At 43.8% G+C, this 15,534-nt stretch overlaps 1 protein-coding gene across 1 annotated transcript; it reads right to left on the bottom strand.

Annotated features, from left to right (window-relative positions):
- Positions 1 to 6,514: 6,514 nt before the first annotated feature.
- Positions 6,515 to 7,658, bottom strand: LOC143962372 (olfactory receptor 10A3-like). The gene is made up of 2 exons (XM_077471663.1): positions 6,749 to 7,658; positions 6,515 to 6,597 (listed from the first exon to the last, which is right to left on the bottom strand). Exons 1-2 carry the CDS (start codon positions 7,656 to 7,658, stop codon positions 6,515 to 6,517), a joined length of 993 nt encoding a protein of 330 aa, XP_077327789.1.
- Positions 7,659 to 15,534: the final 7,876 nt, after the last annotated feature.

The raw sequence follows: 15,534 nt of genomic DNA, 5'->3' as shown, positions 1-15,534 counted from the left end.
GCGCCCCTTCACAGGCATACTATAGACAACCCCCCCCCCTGCGAAATTTAAAGGAATATTACACTTTTATTGTTTCACTTTAATCATTATTAAAATCACTGCTCCCGAAAAAACGGCCGTTTTTAAAACTTTTTTTTGCATTGATACATGTCCCCTGGGGCAGGACCCGGGTCCCCAAACACTTTTTAGGACAGTAACTTGCAGAATCTTTTCTCTCTGTCAAATCTTTTTTCTCTGTCGAATATTTTCTCTATATAATCTTGGACTAATAGAGGTAAGGTTAGGCACATTCGACCACAGGTTCTATAGACACAGATTGTTGTCAGAGTCATGTCGAATCTCCTATTCTATATCGAACTGTTGTAACAATGAAAATGAAAATAAAGCATTTATTTATGTCGGATCTTTCGTTTTTCGGATTTTGTGCTTTCGTTATCGTTTGTCAAAACGAAAACGAAAATAGCTGAAATTCGGACGAAAATGCATTCGGACGAAAACGAATGCACATGTCTACCTTTTAGTATTTCCTTGTAGGCATCTGCCTACACATACGGTTTCTTACAAAAGTGAGTAAACCCCTCACATTTTGTAAATATTTTATTATATCTTTTCTTGTGGCAACACTGAAGAAATTGCACTTTGCTAAATGTAAAGGAGTGAGTGTACAGCTTGTATAACAGTATAAATGTGCTGCGTCCTCAAAATAACTCAACACACAGCCATTAATGTCTAAACCGCTGGCAACAAAAGTGAGTACACCCCTAAATGAAAATGTCCAAATTGGGCCCAAAGTGTTAATATTTTGTGTGGCCACCATTATTTTTCAGCACTACCTTAACCCTCTTGGACATGGAGTTCACCAGAGCTTCACAGGTTGGCACTGGAGTCCTCTTCCACTCCTCCATGATGACATCATGGAGCTGGTGGATGTTATGCCACGTACACACGATCAAACAATCCGGTGGAAAAGTCTGGCAAACTCAAGTCCGCCAAACACGCATACTTTTTTGACCCGAAAGTACGGCGGACTTAGAATGCCGTGTTGCACACCAATCTGCCCGCCGTACTCGCTTTTCGGCGGACAATCCGGCCGTGTGTATGCCAGTCCACCGTACTTTTGAAATGAGCAGACTTTTCCCGCCCGGAGAAAAGTCCGCTCATTTCAAGCGGGTCTCCAGGTAGGCGGGGCCCGCAAAGGAGACGTCGCTGGCCCCGCTGCCTGGTATGGACTTAAAGGGGAACCCCAACGCTGGAAAAAAACGGCGTGGGGGTCCCCCCCAAGTCCACAACAGACCCTTGTCCGAGCACGCTACCCGGCCGGCCAGGAAAGGCCGCCAGACTAAGTACGTCGGACAGACGGCTACGTGTGTACGCGGCTTTAGAGACCTTGGGCTCCTCCACCTTCCATTTGAGGATGCCTCACAGATGTTCAATAGAGTTTAGGTCTGTAGACATCATTGGCCAGTCCATCACCTTTACCCTCAGCTTCTTTAGCATGGCAGTGGTCATCTTAAAGGTGTGTTTGGGGTCGTTATCATATTGGAATACTGCCCTGCGGCCTAGTCTCTGGGAGGGAGGGGGTCGTGCTCTGCTTCAGTATGTCACAGTACATCTTGACAAGGTGCTTTGGGGTGGAGGGGGCCTTCCCCAAGGCACCCCCCATGTTGAGGGCACGTGGCCTGGTACGGCTCAGGGGGGGGGGGGGGCGCTCGCTCCTCCCCACCCCCTTTCCTGACCGGCCGGGCTGCGTGCTCGGATAGGGGCCTGGTATGGATTTTGGGGGGACCCCACGCCATTTTTTTCGGCGAAGGGGATTCCCCTTAAAATCCCTACCGGACCTAAGGGCCTGGTATGCCCCCCAGAAGGCATGCAGGCTTCATGAGTGAGGCGACATTATCGACTCGCTCTGGCTGCTATAGGAAAATGACATTTTCCTATTGCAGCCAGTACAACGGTATCGCGCTGGTTAGAGAAACCTGTCGCCGGGATCCAGCGCGATACTGTCGCGCTGGAAACGCAATGTCGGCGGCACCTACTGTCATTTTATATTGGTCTCATCAGACCACAGGACATAGTTCCAGTAATCCATGTCCTTAGTCTGCTTTTCTTCAGCAAACTGTTTGCAGGCTTTCTTGTGCATCATTTTTAGAAGAGGCTTCCTTCTGGGATGACAGCCATGCAGACCAATTTGATGCAGTGTACAGCGTATGTTCTGAGCACTGACAGGCTGACCCTCCACCCCTTCAACCTTTGCAGCAATGCTGGCATCTCTCATACATTTATTTCCCAAAGGCGACCTTTGGATGTGATGCTGTGCATGTGCACTCAATTTCTTTGGTTGACCATGACAAGGCCGGTTCTGAATAGAAACTGTCCTGCTAAACCACTGTATAGTCTTGACCACCATGCTGCAGCTCAGTTTCAGGGTCTTAACAATCTTCTTAAGCCGCGTAAACACGGGGCGGACTGTCTGGCCAACTTAGTCCGTCATACTTTCGAATGAACGGACTTGCCCACACATGGCACTTTTTGAGCGGACTAATACGGCGTACTAAGTCCGCCATACTATCCGCCCTACTTTTGAAATGAACGGACTCGCCCACACACGCGGAGGAAAGTCCGCTTATTTCGAGCGCGTCTCCAGGTAGGCGGGGCCCGCGAAGGAGACGTCGCTGACCCCGCCGTCTGGAATGGACTTAAAGGGGAACCCCAATGCCAAAAAAAATCGGCGTGGGGGACCCCCCAAGTCCACAACAGACCCTTGTCCGAGCACGCTACCCGGCCGGCCAGGAAAGGGGGGCAAGCGAGCGCCCCCCCTCCTGAGCCGTACCAGGCCGTGTGCCCTCAACATGGGGGGTGCCTTGGGGAAGGGGGGGCCGCGCGGCCCCCCACCCCAAAGCACCTTGTCCCCATGTTGATGAGGACAAGGGCCTCTTCCCGACAACCCTGGCCGTTGGTTGTCGGGGTCTGCGGGCGGGGGGCTTATCGGAATCCGGGAGCCCCCTTTAATAAGGGGGCCCCGGATACCGGCCCCCCACCCTATGTGAATGAGTATGAGGTACAATGTACCCCTACCCATTCACCTGTAAAATAAAAGTACCAAAAAAAACACAACACACGAGATAAAATACTTTATTGCACAGCTCCGGGGGTCTTCCGTCTTCGGGCGTCTTCTCGCCGGACTCCTCTGCTATCTTCTTGTAGCTCTTTTGCTAGCGGAGGAGTCCGGCTTTCTTCCTCGCCGCCGGCCTCTTCTCCCGACTTCGGGGGTCTTGTCCCCCTCTTCGGTTCTTCGGAGAAGACCCCCGAAGACGGAAGACCCCCGGAGCTGTGCAATAAAGTATTTTATCTCGTGTGTTGTACTTTTTGGTACTTTTATTTTACAGGTGAATGGGTAGGGGTACATTGTACCCCATACTCATTAACATAGGGTGGGGGGCCGGTATCCGGGGGCCCCCTTATTAAAGGGGGCTCCCGGATTCCGATAAGCCCCCTGCCCGCAGACCCCGACAACCAACGGCCGGGTAGCGTGCTCGGACAAGGGTCTGTTGTGGACTTTGAGGGGGACCCCATGCCGATTTTTTTCGGCGTTGGGGTTCCCCTTTAAGTCCATACCAGGCGGCGGGGCCAGCAACGTCTCTTTCGCGGGCCCCGCCTACCTGGATACCCGCTTGAAATCAATGGACTTTTCTCCGGGCGGGAAAAGTCCGCTCATTTCAAAAGTACGGCGGACTGGCACACACACGGGCGGATTGTCCGCCCAAATGCGAGTCGGACGGACAGTATTACGGAAATTCCGAAATACTTAGTCCGCCAGACTGCACGCTGAAAAAGTCCGCTGAAGCCCACACACGAGCGGACTGTCCGCTGAAATGTGTTTCGGCGGACTAAGTAGGCCAGACAGTCCGCCCGTGTGTACGCGGCTTTATAGCCTAGTCCATCTTTATGTAGAGCAAGAATTATTTTTGTCAGACCCTCAGAGAGTTCTTTCCCACGAGGTGCCATGTTGAACTTCCAGTGACCAGTATGAGAGGGAGAGAGTGGTAACACCAAATTTAACACATCTGCTGGCGTGGACTCTGCTCACAGGTGTGCTCTACACAGAGGCTAAATAACCCCCAAAGATCACTATATATATATATATATATATATATATATATATATATATATATATATATATATATATGTGTGTTATGTCTCCTTTTGTTCTAAAGAACATACAATCAAGTGAAAGAGAAAATAAAAATGAATCAGTTAGTATGTTATAGACCTTGTTTAAATGTTTAAACATTGAGGAGGCTTTATGGTTTGCTCAAATTTTATTATTGGCACATTGCTGTTTCTGATGACATTGCATGGGTAGATACTGGTATCAGATGTAGGCTTAGTAGCTCTACACTGAGTGGGCCGTAACAAGTGGCTGGCTAATGTTTATATCACTGGCACCAACAATTGAGGACATCTATTCTAGCTTGGTGGTGATTGACTGTTTTTAATTAAACTTTATTGCACTTTTAAGACACTAGATTGTCTCAGAAAAGAGCAGCTCTTTACACTTTTTATAAGGATTGCTAAGGAGTTCAGCAGTCATTTCTACCTCTAGCAGTGAAGATGGGAAAGAGGAATATACAAAAAACAATAAAGCAATGGCTGAAACCTCAGCCCCATCCAACATCCACCCCATCATCGTTGGAAGCGACTGTCATCCTCCTTGCTTCCCTCCAAAAGCTCTCCTCTAACCTTCCCTACATTCAGCATCTTTGCCTACATTCCCGGTCTTGCAATTCCACATAACCATCCAGTAGAAACAGCCTTCAGCCCGGAAAAGCCACTGGTTGCCCACCACTAGACAGTGTAGGAGGAGGGGCAGGAAATGGAGAAGGAGAGGTTCTTATTTAAAGTGGAGGTTCACACAAAAATTGAACCTCCACTTTTTGGAACCCTCCCCCCCTCCGGTGTCACATTTGAGACCTTTCAGGGGGGAGTGGGGTGCAGATACCTGTCTAAGACAGGTATTTGCACCCACTTCCGGGCATAGACTCTCACAGGAATCTATGCCTCTTCCTGTCCCGCCGTGCTGTCTGCTGGGACACACACGGGTCCCAGAGACAGCGCAGACCATTCTCATTGCGCGGCGCGACTCACGCATGTGCAGTAGGGAACCGGGAAGTGAATCCGCAATGCTTCACTTCCTGATTCCCTCACCGAGAATGGCGCCGGTAGCAGCCGAGAGCCGAGCGATTGCTTGGCTTCGGCTGCCGACATCGCTGGACTCCAGGAAAGGTAAGTGTCCATTTATTAAAAGACAGCAGCTGCAGTATTTGTAGCTGCTGGCTTTTATTTTATTTATTTTTTTCAGTGGACTGCCTCTTTAAGACACTAATGTGTGGCTTCTATCTCTGCTTTAAAGCGGAGTTCCAACCACATGTATAATTAAAAAAAAATATATATATATATATATATATATATATATATATATATATATATATATATATATATATATCTCTTACTATCATCCAATAGTCTTGTTATAGTCTAGGATAGTCTTGTTCTTAGTGACACTTTTTAACATATTTTAGAAGAAAAATTACCTTATATTTTTGCTGCTTGCGAATTCCCATCTTACTTGTGGGCAGGCGAAGCCCACAAGCATAAACTTCCAGGATACGGCACTGCTTTATTACCAGCATGCACTGCCGTTCTCGCACATGTACAGTAAGCATGGCAAGCGGCACAGGAAACTTCTGATGTTGACATCACAACAGATTTTGAAATACCGCGATCTTTGTCCTTGGCACTGCCCACTGACTCCTAAGAGATGATGACAAACATCTCCCAGGAGCACTAGCATGCACAGGCACCGAGGGAAATGATGTCAGGCGCCACGGAGAAGAAGGGGCACATTACAAGGTACCACATAGCAACAGGCATGAAAAAGTAAGTGAACATTTTTTTTCCCTCCAAATGGTGTTGATTATGTTTATTGCTGCTGAATAATGTAAATTTAGTTATGGGTGGAACTCTGCTTTAAGGCCTGTTGTATCTGCCATTAAACTGTGGTGCCATTTGACAATTTTTACCCCCACCCATATCTTTAAATGCTTAACATTCTTTTCTTGAGAAGACACATCCCTGTGCCTTGTGCCTTGTGTCTTTGCATCTAGGCATGTTGCCGCTTCTGCCAAGCTGGGATGCCACTTTATATTAACCCAAACCTAAATTATTCAGCTGTTGTTCCTTAGAAAAATTGACATTCAATGGATGGACGGTTAGCAACAAATTAGTACTGTGTACTAATCACCTCAAGCTAGAAAAAAAGGCATTATCATCACAAAATAAATTCAAAGAGCCCCTAACCACTAAATTCAACCCCCCCCCAGAAGAAATTCCCCTAAGTTGCAACTTCCCTCTAATAAACGACAAAGTAAGAGATTTTTAAAATGGAAAAGACCCCAGGTAAAAGAAAAAAATACCTAAGGGGTTCACAAATGAAGAGCTAGCAATCAATTACTTATTAGAAAAATAAAGCCACTGCCACTTGGGTAACCAGGTTGCAATTACTGTATATAGATTTCAGCTTTAACCTTTTTTGGATGACTACAGAAAATATTAATACTTGCAAGATTAAGTAAAATAAAACTAGACACAATCAATTTACATGAAACCAGATAACTCTTTTGAGCCATAGAAACAAGTAAAACGAAGATATAATTTTAGTGTAATTGAAGTGTTTTAAATTTTGTTAAACTTTTTTTAAGACTTTTTCTGATCTCGTGATTCCTCAGACTGTAGATAATGGGATTCACCAGTGGAGTTGCCACAATGTAGAAAAGAGACATAAATTTGTTTGTGTTAGGTGATCTTTTATCAGATGGTGTCAAGTAAATGGTCATCAAGCTCCCATAATATATGCACACAGTAGCCAGGTGAGAGCTACATGTAGAAAATGCTTTCCTTTGTCTACTATTTGATGAAGAAAGGTGTAATATAGTGAAGGAGATTAAGACATAGGTCACAATGATAAAGGCAAAAGGAACAAAAATACCTAAAATGGACAGAGAAAGATCAATTAATATGAACAAGGAAGTGTCTGAAGTAGACAACTCTAGCACTGGACCAGAATCACAGAAGAAGTGATTAATGTTATTCCCACCACAGAAATGTAACTGATACACTAAAAGAACTTCACCGGACCCAAAGACAACCACTAACCAAGACCAGACAACCATTCGAAGACAAATACGGATCTCCATGATTGAATGATAACGCATTGGGTTACATATGGCCACATAACGATCATAGGACATAATTGCAATAAGTAAACATTGCACAATTCCACAAATAGCAAAGCAATGCAACTGGATCTTGCAGGCAATAACAGATATTACGATTCCATCTTTTAGTATAATTTCTAACATCATTGGGATAACGGTGGTAGTTATCATGAGGTCAGCTATTGCCAAGTGTTTGAGGAAGTAGAACATTGGGATTTTAAGACGGTCATTAATCGATATTAAAACAATAATGATGAGATTTCCATTTAATATAACTATATAAGATACGAAAAACACAACAAAGAGAAGACTTTTAAATCTATGGAGGTTTTGAAATCCAAGAAGCAAAAATTCAGCTACTTCAGTTTGGTTGTCTTCACACATGTCTTCAAGAAAGAGTCAATACAAGAACACAAAAATGGTCATCCTTCTGCATGAAAGTTCAAACTTTTTAATGCAGTATCTAACAAGACAAAAGTTTAGTATCATGAAAACCATACATTAAATGATACAGTATAACATAGAGTGATACAACCTTTCTGTCTGGCTCTGTGGGACCTCCATCAGCGGCTTTCAATCATGCAGGCATTGCAGGAACAAAGTCACCCAGTGTACAGGGTGAAGATGTGAAACTGTGTCCCCATCCTGGAGACGGGGGTGGGACCAATGGTGGCGTGTGCAAAAATGCATGTAATGTTTGTGGCATGCAATGATTTAGTACCAAAGTTTGTGCTAGACCGCAGTGAATTGAAGAGTCTAAAATTGGGCAAAATATGGGGCTAATCAATGGCAAATCAAATAATGTCCCTAAGTCGGTGGTGTCACTGGAAGAAAAAAAATTGCCATATATCCATGGTGTTACTGGGAGGAAAAAAATGTCACTAAGTCTGGGGTGTCGTTGAAAGAATAAAATGTACCCGCATCTGTGGTGTGACCAGAAGGAAAAAATGTCCCTGTGCCTAGGGTATCACCGGAAGGAAAAAATTATCCTGCGTTGGTGGTTTCACTGGAAGGAACAACGTTCCTCTGTCTGTGGTGTCAGTCTGAGGAGGGCTCAATAGGGCATATTGTGAAGCTGCAGTTCTCAGGAGTACATATCACACAAGGCACAGGGATTAGCATCACATATTTTGATGAATGCAGGGCTCCGAAGTGTGTGTTATGCAGGGCTCAGAAGTGCAGGTATGAGTATTGCACAGGTCTCAGGGCTCAAAATTGTATATTGCAAATCCTGCATCCCATGGTGAACAGGGCTGGGGAGTGGGTAACCGACCAGTACAGAGCACTAGCTGCAATTCCCCAGTACAGAGCTCTTTCCTCAACCCCTCCAGCCACGCTATACAAAGCTCTTCTCTCAACCCTCTTTCTCTCTCTCCCCAGTGCTAAGGAACTGTCTTATGTTCCATAAAATGTTTCTGTGCATATTGCCCCTCAAACTAGCATTAAAGTAAAATGTAATATACAATACTGTGTAAAAGTTTAAGGCATGTGTGAAGAAATGCTGTAAAGTAAGAATGCTTTAATATATATATATATTTTAATTGTTTATTTTTATCAATTTACAAAATGCAAAGTGAACCAAAAATCAAATCAATATTTGGTGTGCCTACGCTTCAAACCAGCATCAATTGTCCCCTAATCCCTTTAGGGACTATATTACGAGAATTAATAAAGACATTATTTTTAAAAACACAATAAACTTTCAAAAGACAGATTAGCTTTCAGCGAAGGCTTTGCCTATCGCTGGCAATCTCCTGCTCGACAACGAACTAGACCCAACTTTCGTACCCCCAAAAATAATGTTGTTGGTTACTCTACTACTGATGATGATACTGAATCAGATTCTACCCTTTTTCCTCCACAGCGTTCATTCCGGACAGTTGGTGGCCCTTCTCATTCTTCTCACTCAGGAACACGTAAGCGAGATCTTGGTGGTGGGTCTCACACACCTTACACTAAAAAGCGACCCCCCACTCTTGACACCACTCTCACCCTACACAGACCACTACAAGATAATACCCCATCCCTAGGCACTAACACCCACTCTCAAGGCAAATACTTAGGAACCATGGCCCTCCAAGCCATCCATCTTTGAACCCCCAGACTCAGTCCACAAATGTTTAATTGAATATGATCCCTGGTGGATCCTCAACCAACGTGATCACACCACTAGTAAGTAATCCTCACGAGATAAGTATGGCGATGGCTACCAATTCACTACCCTCTCTACCACCCACTGCACAATTACAAATGTTCACCCGACGGCACCTTAGATGCACATATTTCTCCATCTGCAAATTTTCAGTCACTCCCACATCCTTCAACACTCACATCGTTTCCAAACCTGAGGTCATCAACCTCACCCCCTACACTTTTACCACTCAGGACTCAGAGGTCCTACGCTTGGGCCTAAATTTTTGCCCATCTACTAGTATGGATAAATATGAAGCTATAAAGGATGTATACCTTTTCGCACGCAACCTGACATATACATTTTTGTTTGACGTTGATTGTCTTTGCTCGTTGCAAGATAAGCAAATCTCAGAATGTGTTAAACTACACCATGGATGACTTTAGGGCCCTTCGTGATCTGATGCTCCTCCTAGAGGAAAATTCCATGGATGGACCACCTGATCACGAGGTGCCCAATACTGCCAACTCCTTATCTTTTAACCCCCCTGGCGGTGATCCCGAGTCTGTCTCGGGTTAGGATTTTACTATCATAAGCGGTAACCCCGAGCCAGACTCGGGATCGCATCGCTGGATACAGGGAGAGGTTACTTACCTTGTCCCCTGGATCCAGCGATGTCCTCCGCGCTGTGTGATCGAGCTGTCCTCCTTACAGATTACAGTACTGTATAAAAAAATTACACACCCCCTTTGTCCTTAGTGGTCTGTGAAGTGCCCTGCATACACTTTTATATTATAAATACTGTTTTTTTCTGCCTGGGATTTGGAGATTGTCCATAGCAACCAAAAAGTGTCCCTTTATGTCAAAAGTGATTTCAGACCAGCTAGAATTCTAATAAATTAGAATCACTTGCAGAATTGAGCAATAGCTCAGTGGGGAAATTCTTCATCAAACACTAAATCTAATGACAGCGACAATTCTGCAAATGAGCAAATTTCAGTGTTTTTGGATTTGATTACATTATTGAATAATTTTTATTATTATTTATTATATTATAAACTTTATCATACCCGGGATGTCTGCTAGACTCTGGTTTGAACAGATTTAAGAGCGTTATTCCTAAGAATTACAGGACTACAATATAAAACGCCAAATTTCCATGCAAAATAATTGTACCGCTTTCAGCACCTAAAACCAGAATGAATCATACCGCCTGGGAGGTTAAGACCCCTTGTTTCAAACCTAAGTCCCAACGCTTTCCAGATCTTATGTCAAACCCCAACATTTGGGCTTTTTTGAAAAAGCTCTGTGAATGCTATTAAGCAATTGCAACTGACACCCAAACCTAGAAATTTGACTAATTCTCAATTACAATCAATCTCTCGGCTAAAAAAACATCCAGATTTAGAAATTAAACCCACCGACAAAGGCGGTAATATTGTATTAATGACCAAAGATCTATATGCCGCTATGGCACATAAAATTCTTTGCAATAAAGAATGGTACACACCTATTCCAGTATCATATATTCAAACTTCTAAAAACGAATACCTACAAATGATTGGCCTGGCATATCAAAAGGGCCTCATTGATAAGGATCTATATGATTTTTTAAATGTGAAATGTCCCAAAGTTGTCACGTTCTATGTTCTTCCTAAAATACATAAACATCCTACCAACCCTCCTGGTAGGCCCATCGTATCAGGTATAGGATCACTCACAGAAAATGCGAGTAGATTGGTGGACTCTATTTTGACTCCACATGTACTCACTCTACCATCATATGTTAAAGATACAATGGATTTTTTAAAACATATTGAAGGAATGGTTGTGCCTCCCGACGCCCTGCTCGTGACATTGGATGTGGAAGCACTTTACTCCAGCATCCCTCACGAGCAAGGCGTCGTGACAGCCCGTACCTTCCTCTTTGAACAAACCAATCATCGCTGGGAATTCTGCAAATTCATTTTGGATCTACTTTATTTCATTCTTACTCACAATTTTTTTGTATTCGGAGAGTCCCACTTCCTTCAGGTGCAGGGGGTGGCTATGGGCACTGTTTGTGCCCCGGCATACGCCAACCTGTACCTGGGGGGGTGGGAACAGCATATATTTTCCGATGACACCTTGTCGATGTACACCAGCCACGTCATCTGCTGGCTGAGGTTCATCGATGACGTGTTCATCATCTGGACAGGTACCAACGTAGAGTTGGAAACCTTTGTGACAGAACTCAATAATAATCACTTCAACCTTAAATTCACTGTTACCAGTCACACATCTAAAATCACATTTCTTGATCTGACCATATGTAAGGATGATGAGGGATGTGTTGCCTCCACTCTCTATCGTAAAGAGACTGCAGGCAACACACTCTTACACGCAGCAAGCGCGCATCCAGACACCCTACTACGTAGTATGCCGTACACTCAGTACGTTAGGTTGCGTCGTAATTGTACACACACTGAACAATTTAAAATTCAAGCTAACTTATTACGAGATCGACTAAAACAAAGGGGTTATAGGAAATCTATCTTACGCAAAGCATACAACAGGGTGCTGCGCCAATCCCGCAGCTCCCTTTTGTATAAACAAAAAAATCTGGCACAAATCTCTACTGATTTATAACGAGGTATTCAAATCATCATCCCGAATTACGTGAAGTATTAGCTACACATTGGCCCCTCCTATGGGAGGACCCAAATTTAGCTAACTCCAAACCCAATATTACTTTTCGTAGAGCCAGATCCCCATGGGACCAATTAACCTCAGGCCACTTCACTCGTATAGCCCTAAATTGGCCTCGTTTTGGAATGTTCAGATGTGGCAAATGTCCGTTTTTCCCTCTGATTTAAACAGGTCAGTCATTTGTACTACCCAATGGGGAACGTTTTGTCCCCAATTTTTTTGCAGACAGTGAGACCCGTGAAGTTATCTATCTTATGGTCTGTAAATGCTCTGCCTTTTATGTAGGAAAGACTATCAGACATTTCGTGCCCGGATCAAAGATCACGTATACTTCTCTTCAGGGGGCAAAATGGTCACATCCATTAGTAGACACCTTGATTTGTACCATAAATTTGACACTTCAGTCATCTCATTTATTGCATTAGATGTAGTCCCCCCCAATCCACGTGGTGGTGATTGGGACAAATTAATCCTAAGAAAAGAAACCCTATGGAATGAGAGATTAAACGCTACATTCCATCCGGGTATCAACGAATCACACTCTTATAAACCATTTTTGTAAATCTTGTATATCGTGCTCTGCGTCCCTTTCCTCTATCTCTTGAAAATTGCACGTTGTTAGAATAATAATATAAACTATGCTGGATTATAAACTATGCTGGATGCTTTATTCTATTTTGTCCACTTGATTATATACCCCATTGTACACTTATATTTGTTCATATATACCACATGTTTTCTTTTTTCATTATATGTTGCCACTTTGTTAGGTGTATTAATTTTTCCTTTATTGCTGTGCTGTTCAATATGGAGATGATGGGGGTGGCCACATTGTGTCAGTCTTGGGTACTGTGCCGCCCAGCGTCACAGCTTTGTTTCTGTTGACGCTTGCAGATCTCTCCTGTGGCCGGTATTTATTTCCATCCCACCTGCCTCTGAGATCTGGCTCCTACAGTGTCTTATACTCCTCCTCATCCCTTGCGTCTAGCAGAGTCTCTGCGCAGGCGCATTAGAGAATGGACGGATGGACATGACACACGTCGGAGCACTCGGCCGGCCCACCCGACGTCATTATGGCTGTCTGCCTATTGGATGCCGGGGGGTGGGGCACACACATTTAAGGAGACGCTGTACAAGCGTCTCCTTGTGATGAGATATCTATCTGTCCCCCTTTTTGGATCACTGGATACTCGCGTATCCCATCTGGCTTAAACATAAGGTAATCTATCTTCTGCGGATAACGATTTTCACCTTATTATTCTAAATTACCATAATTTCTTTCCCCTCCATAACCGGTATCTTTATACTACTTATACTTTCTAGACACCCAGCTCATTGTAATCTTGGTTACTGGATGTGCCTGTCAGCTGGCTCTCTACACCTGCTGGTAGAGTTGTGATGTGATAGCTGTTTCCACGAGTCCTCATCCTAGAGGGTAACCCCAATTTTTATCTAGTTTTTGGTATTATATTGTCATGTGCCCCCACAGTGCTCTATTATGACTGTCTATATGTTGCACATTCATACCGCCTCTTTGACAGCACTTAGCCTCATATCATTTGTTATTTAATCAAATCATATATGTTTTCTCATTCTCACCTTTTTTGTGATGTATATTCCCTTTTGCTTTTAAGAACCCTTCATTGCGCCCCAGAAGAAGCGTCGACTTGATGCGAAACATGTCGGGCATGGGACCTATATCAGCACATCATCATTGTGAATATATATCTATATTCTAGCTCTCAATATTTTATTGTTGGCTACTATACTGAACCATATTATTGCATGATATGCACTAGGATATTCTTTGCTGATTGAGGTCTCCGCTAATGAATGTATTATCTATTCCTGGTTTTTAATCACATTTTTGTATATTTTGGAATAATAAAACTGTTTAATGAAAAAAAATGTTTGTTTTGTACCTGTGCCTGTAAAGTCCATAAGTCGCTTGCATAACTTTTTCTTGTATCAAACCAGCATCAGTTGTTACCCTTGAACACTTGCACAAAGTCAGGTGCTAATAATCATCAATTTCATATGTAGGCTGAAACGCAGTCATTAACAGAATGAATGAATAACTTTTATAGTGCTACATATGCAAACTTAATCGCTTCAAGGTGCTTTTTGCCACCAGTGTCCATCTGGATCATCAGCTTCTTCCTGAAGGCCAGACGGTTTCTTCTGAGCAGATGATGATATAGCGCAGTTATTTACCCCACAGGGTCCCAACACGCTTACAAACACATACTAGGGCCAATCTATAGGCAGGATCTGATTAACCTACCAGCATGTCTTACCCAGAGGAAACCCATGCAGGAATAGGGAGAACATGTAACCTCCAGGCAGATGCTGTTGTGGTCGGGATTTGAACCAGCAACCCTATTGCTGCCAGGTGAAAGTGCTAACCACCACACCACTGTGCAGCCCTAGACACAGCTGTGTAGGAGGCTTAAAGCTGGGTGAGGAACAGTCAGACTCTGCTACTAAGGTGAGGTTGTGAAAGACAGTTTCATGTCACAGGTCACACACATCATAGCAAAACTGAGCACAGCAACGGGACACAAGGGGGGTTATTTACTAAAGGAAAATCCACTTTGCACTGCAAGTGCACTTGGAAGTAAAGTCTCTGTAGATCCGAGGGGGACATGCAAGGAAAATAAAAAAACAGCATTTTAGCTTGCACATGATTGGATGATAAAATCAGCAGAGCTTCCACTCATTTCAGATCTACCCCTTAGATGTAGAGCGAGTGCACTTTCAAGTGCATTTGCAGTGCCAAGTGAATTTGCTATTTGTAAATAACCCGTAAGGTAAGTATACCGCATTAGCAAGGTCTGTCCCAGGCAAAGATTTCAAAACAGACTGGGGCTTCAAGATGTGCTTTTCAAGCTCTTTTGCAGAAGCACAAAGAAACGTGATGGTGAGGACAGTAGACACAGTGGTCAGCCAAGAAAACCTAATGCAGCAGATGAAAGACACATCACGCTTACTTCTCTTCGACATCAGAAAATATTTAGCAGTGCCATCAGCAAAGAACTGGCAAAATCCATGGGGACCCAGGTACACTCATTTACTGTCCAGGGAAGTCTGGTCAGAAGTGGTTTTCGTGGAAGAATATGCGGCCGGAAAGCCAAAACTCCAACTAGGAAACAAGGCTAAGTGACTCAACATAAGGAACTGGGGTGCAGAAAAATGGCAGCAAGTGCTCTGGATGATAAGTCAAACGTAAAATATTTGGCTGTTACAGGAGGTTGTTTTTTTGCCAAAGGGCTGGAGAATGGTACAGTGATGAATGTAAAGCACGTGATTAGCCCCAAATTTATTCTGCAATAGGAAAATGACCCCAAACATACAGCCAATGACATTAAGAACTATCTTCAGCATAAAGAAGAACAAGGAGTCCTGGAAGTGATAGTTTGGCCCCACAGAACCTTGATCTCA

The sequence above is a fragment of the Lithobates pipiens genome, unplaced genomic scaffold (assembly GCF_037356315.1).
Source record: "Lithobates pipiens isolate NorthernLeopardFrog02 unplaced genomic scaffold, aLitPip1_a1.2 Scaffold_8, whole genome shotgun sequence".
NCBI lineage: Eukaryota > Metazoa > Chordata > Amphibia > Anura > Ranidae > Lithobates > Lithobates pipiens.
The sequence above is the reverse complement of the archived record's forward strand: the minus strand, read 5'-3'. Positions and strand labels throughout refer to the sequence as shown.

Bases quoted from the DNA above. Each gene is read 5' to 3' on its own strand.
- LOC143962372 (XM_077471663.1), bottom strand. From the start codon at position 7,658: ATGTGTGAAGACAACCAAACTGAAGTAGCTGAATTTTTGCTTCTTGGA. The intron at 6,598-6,748 runs GTTTAACAAAAT...TATTTTCTGTAG, and splicing joins CAGAAAAAGTCTTAAAAAAA to TCATCCAAAAAAGGTTAAAG.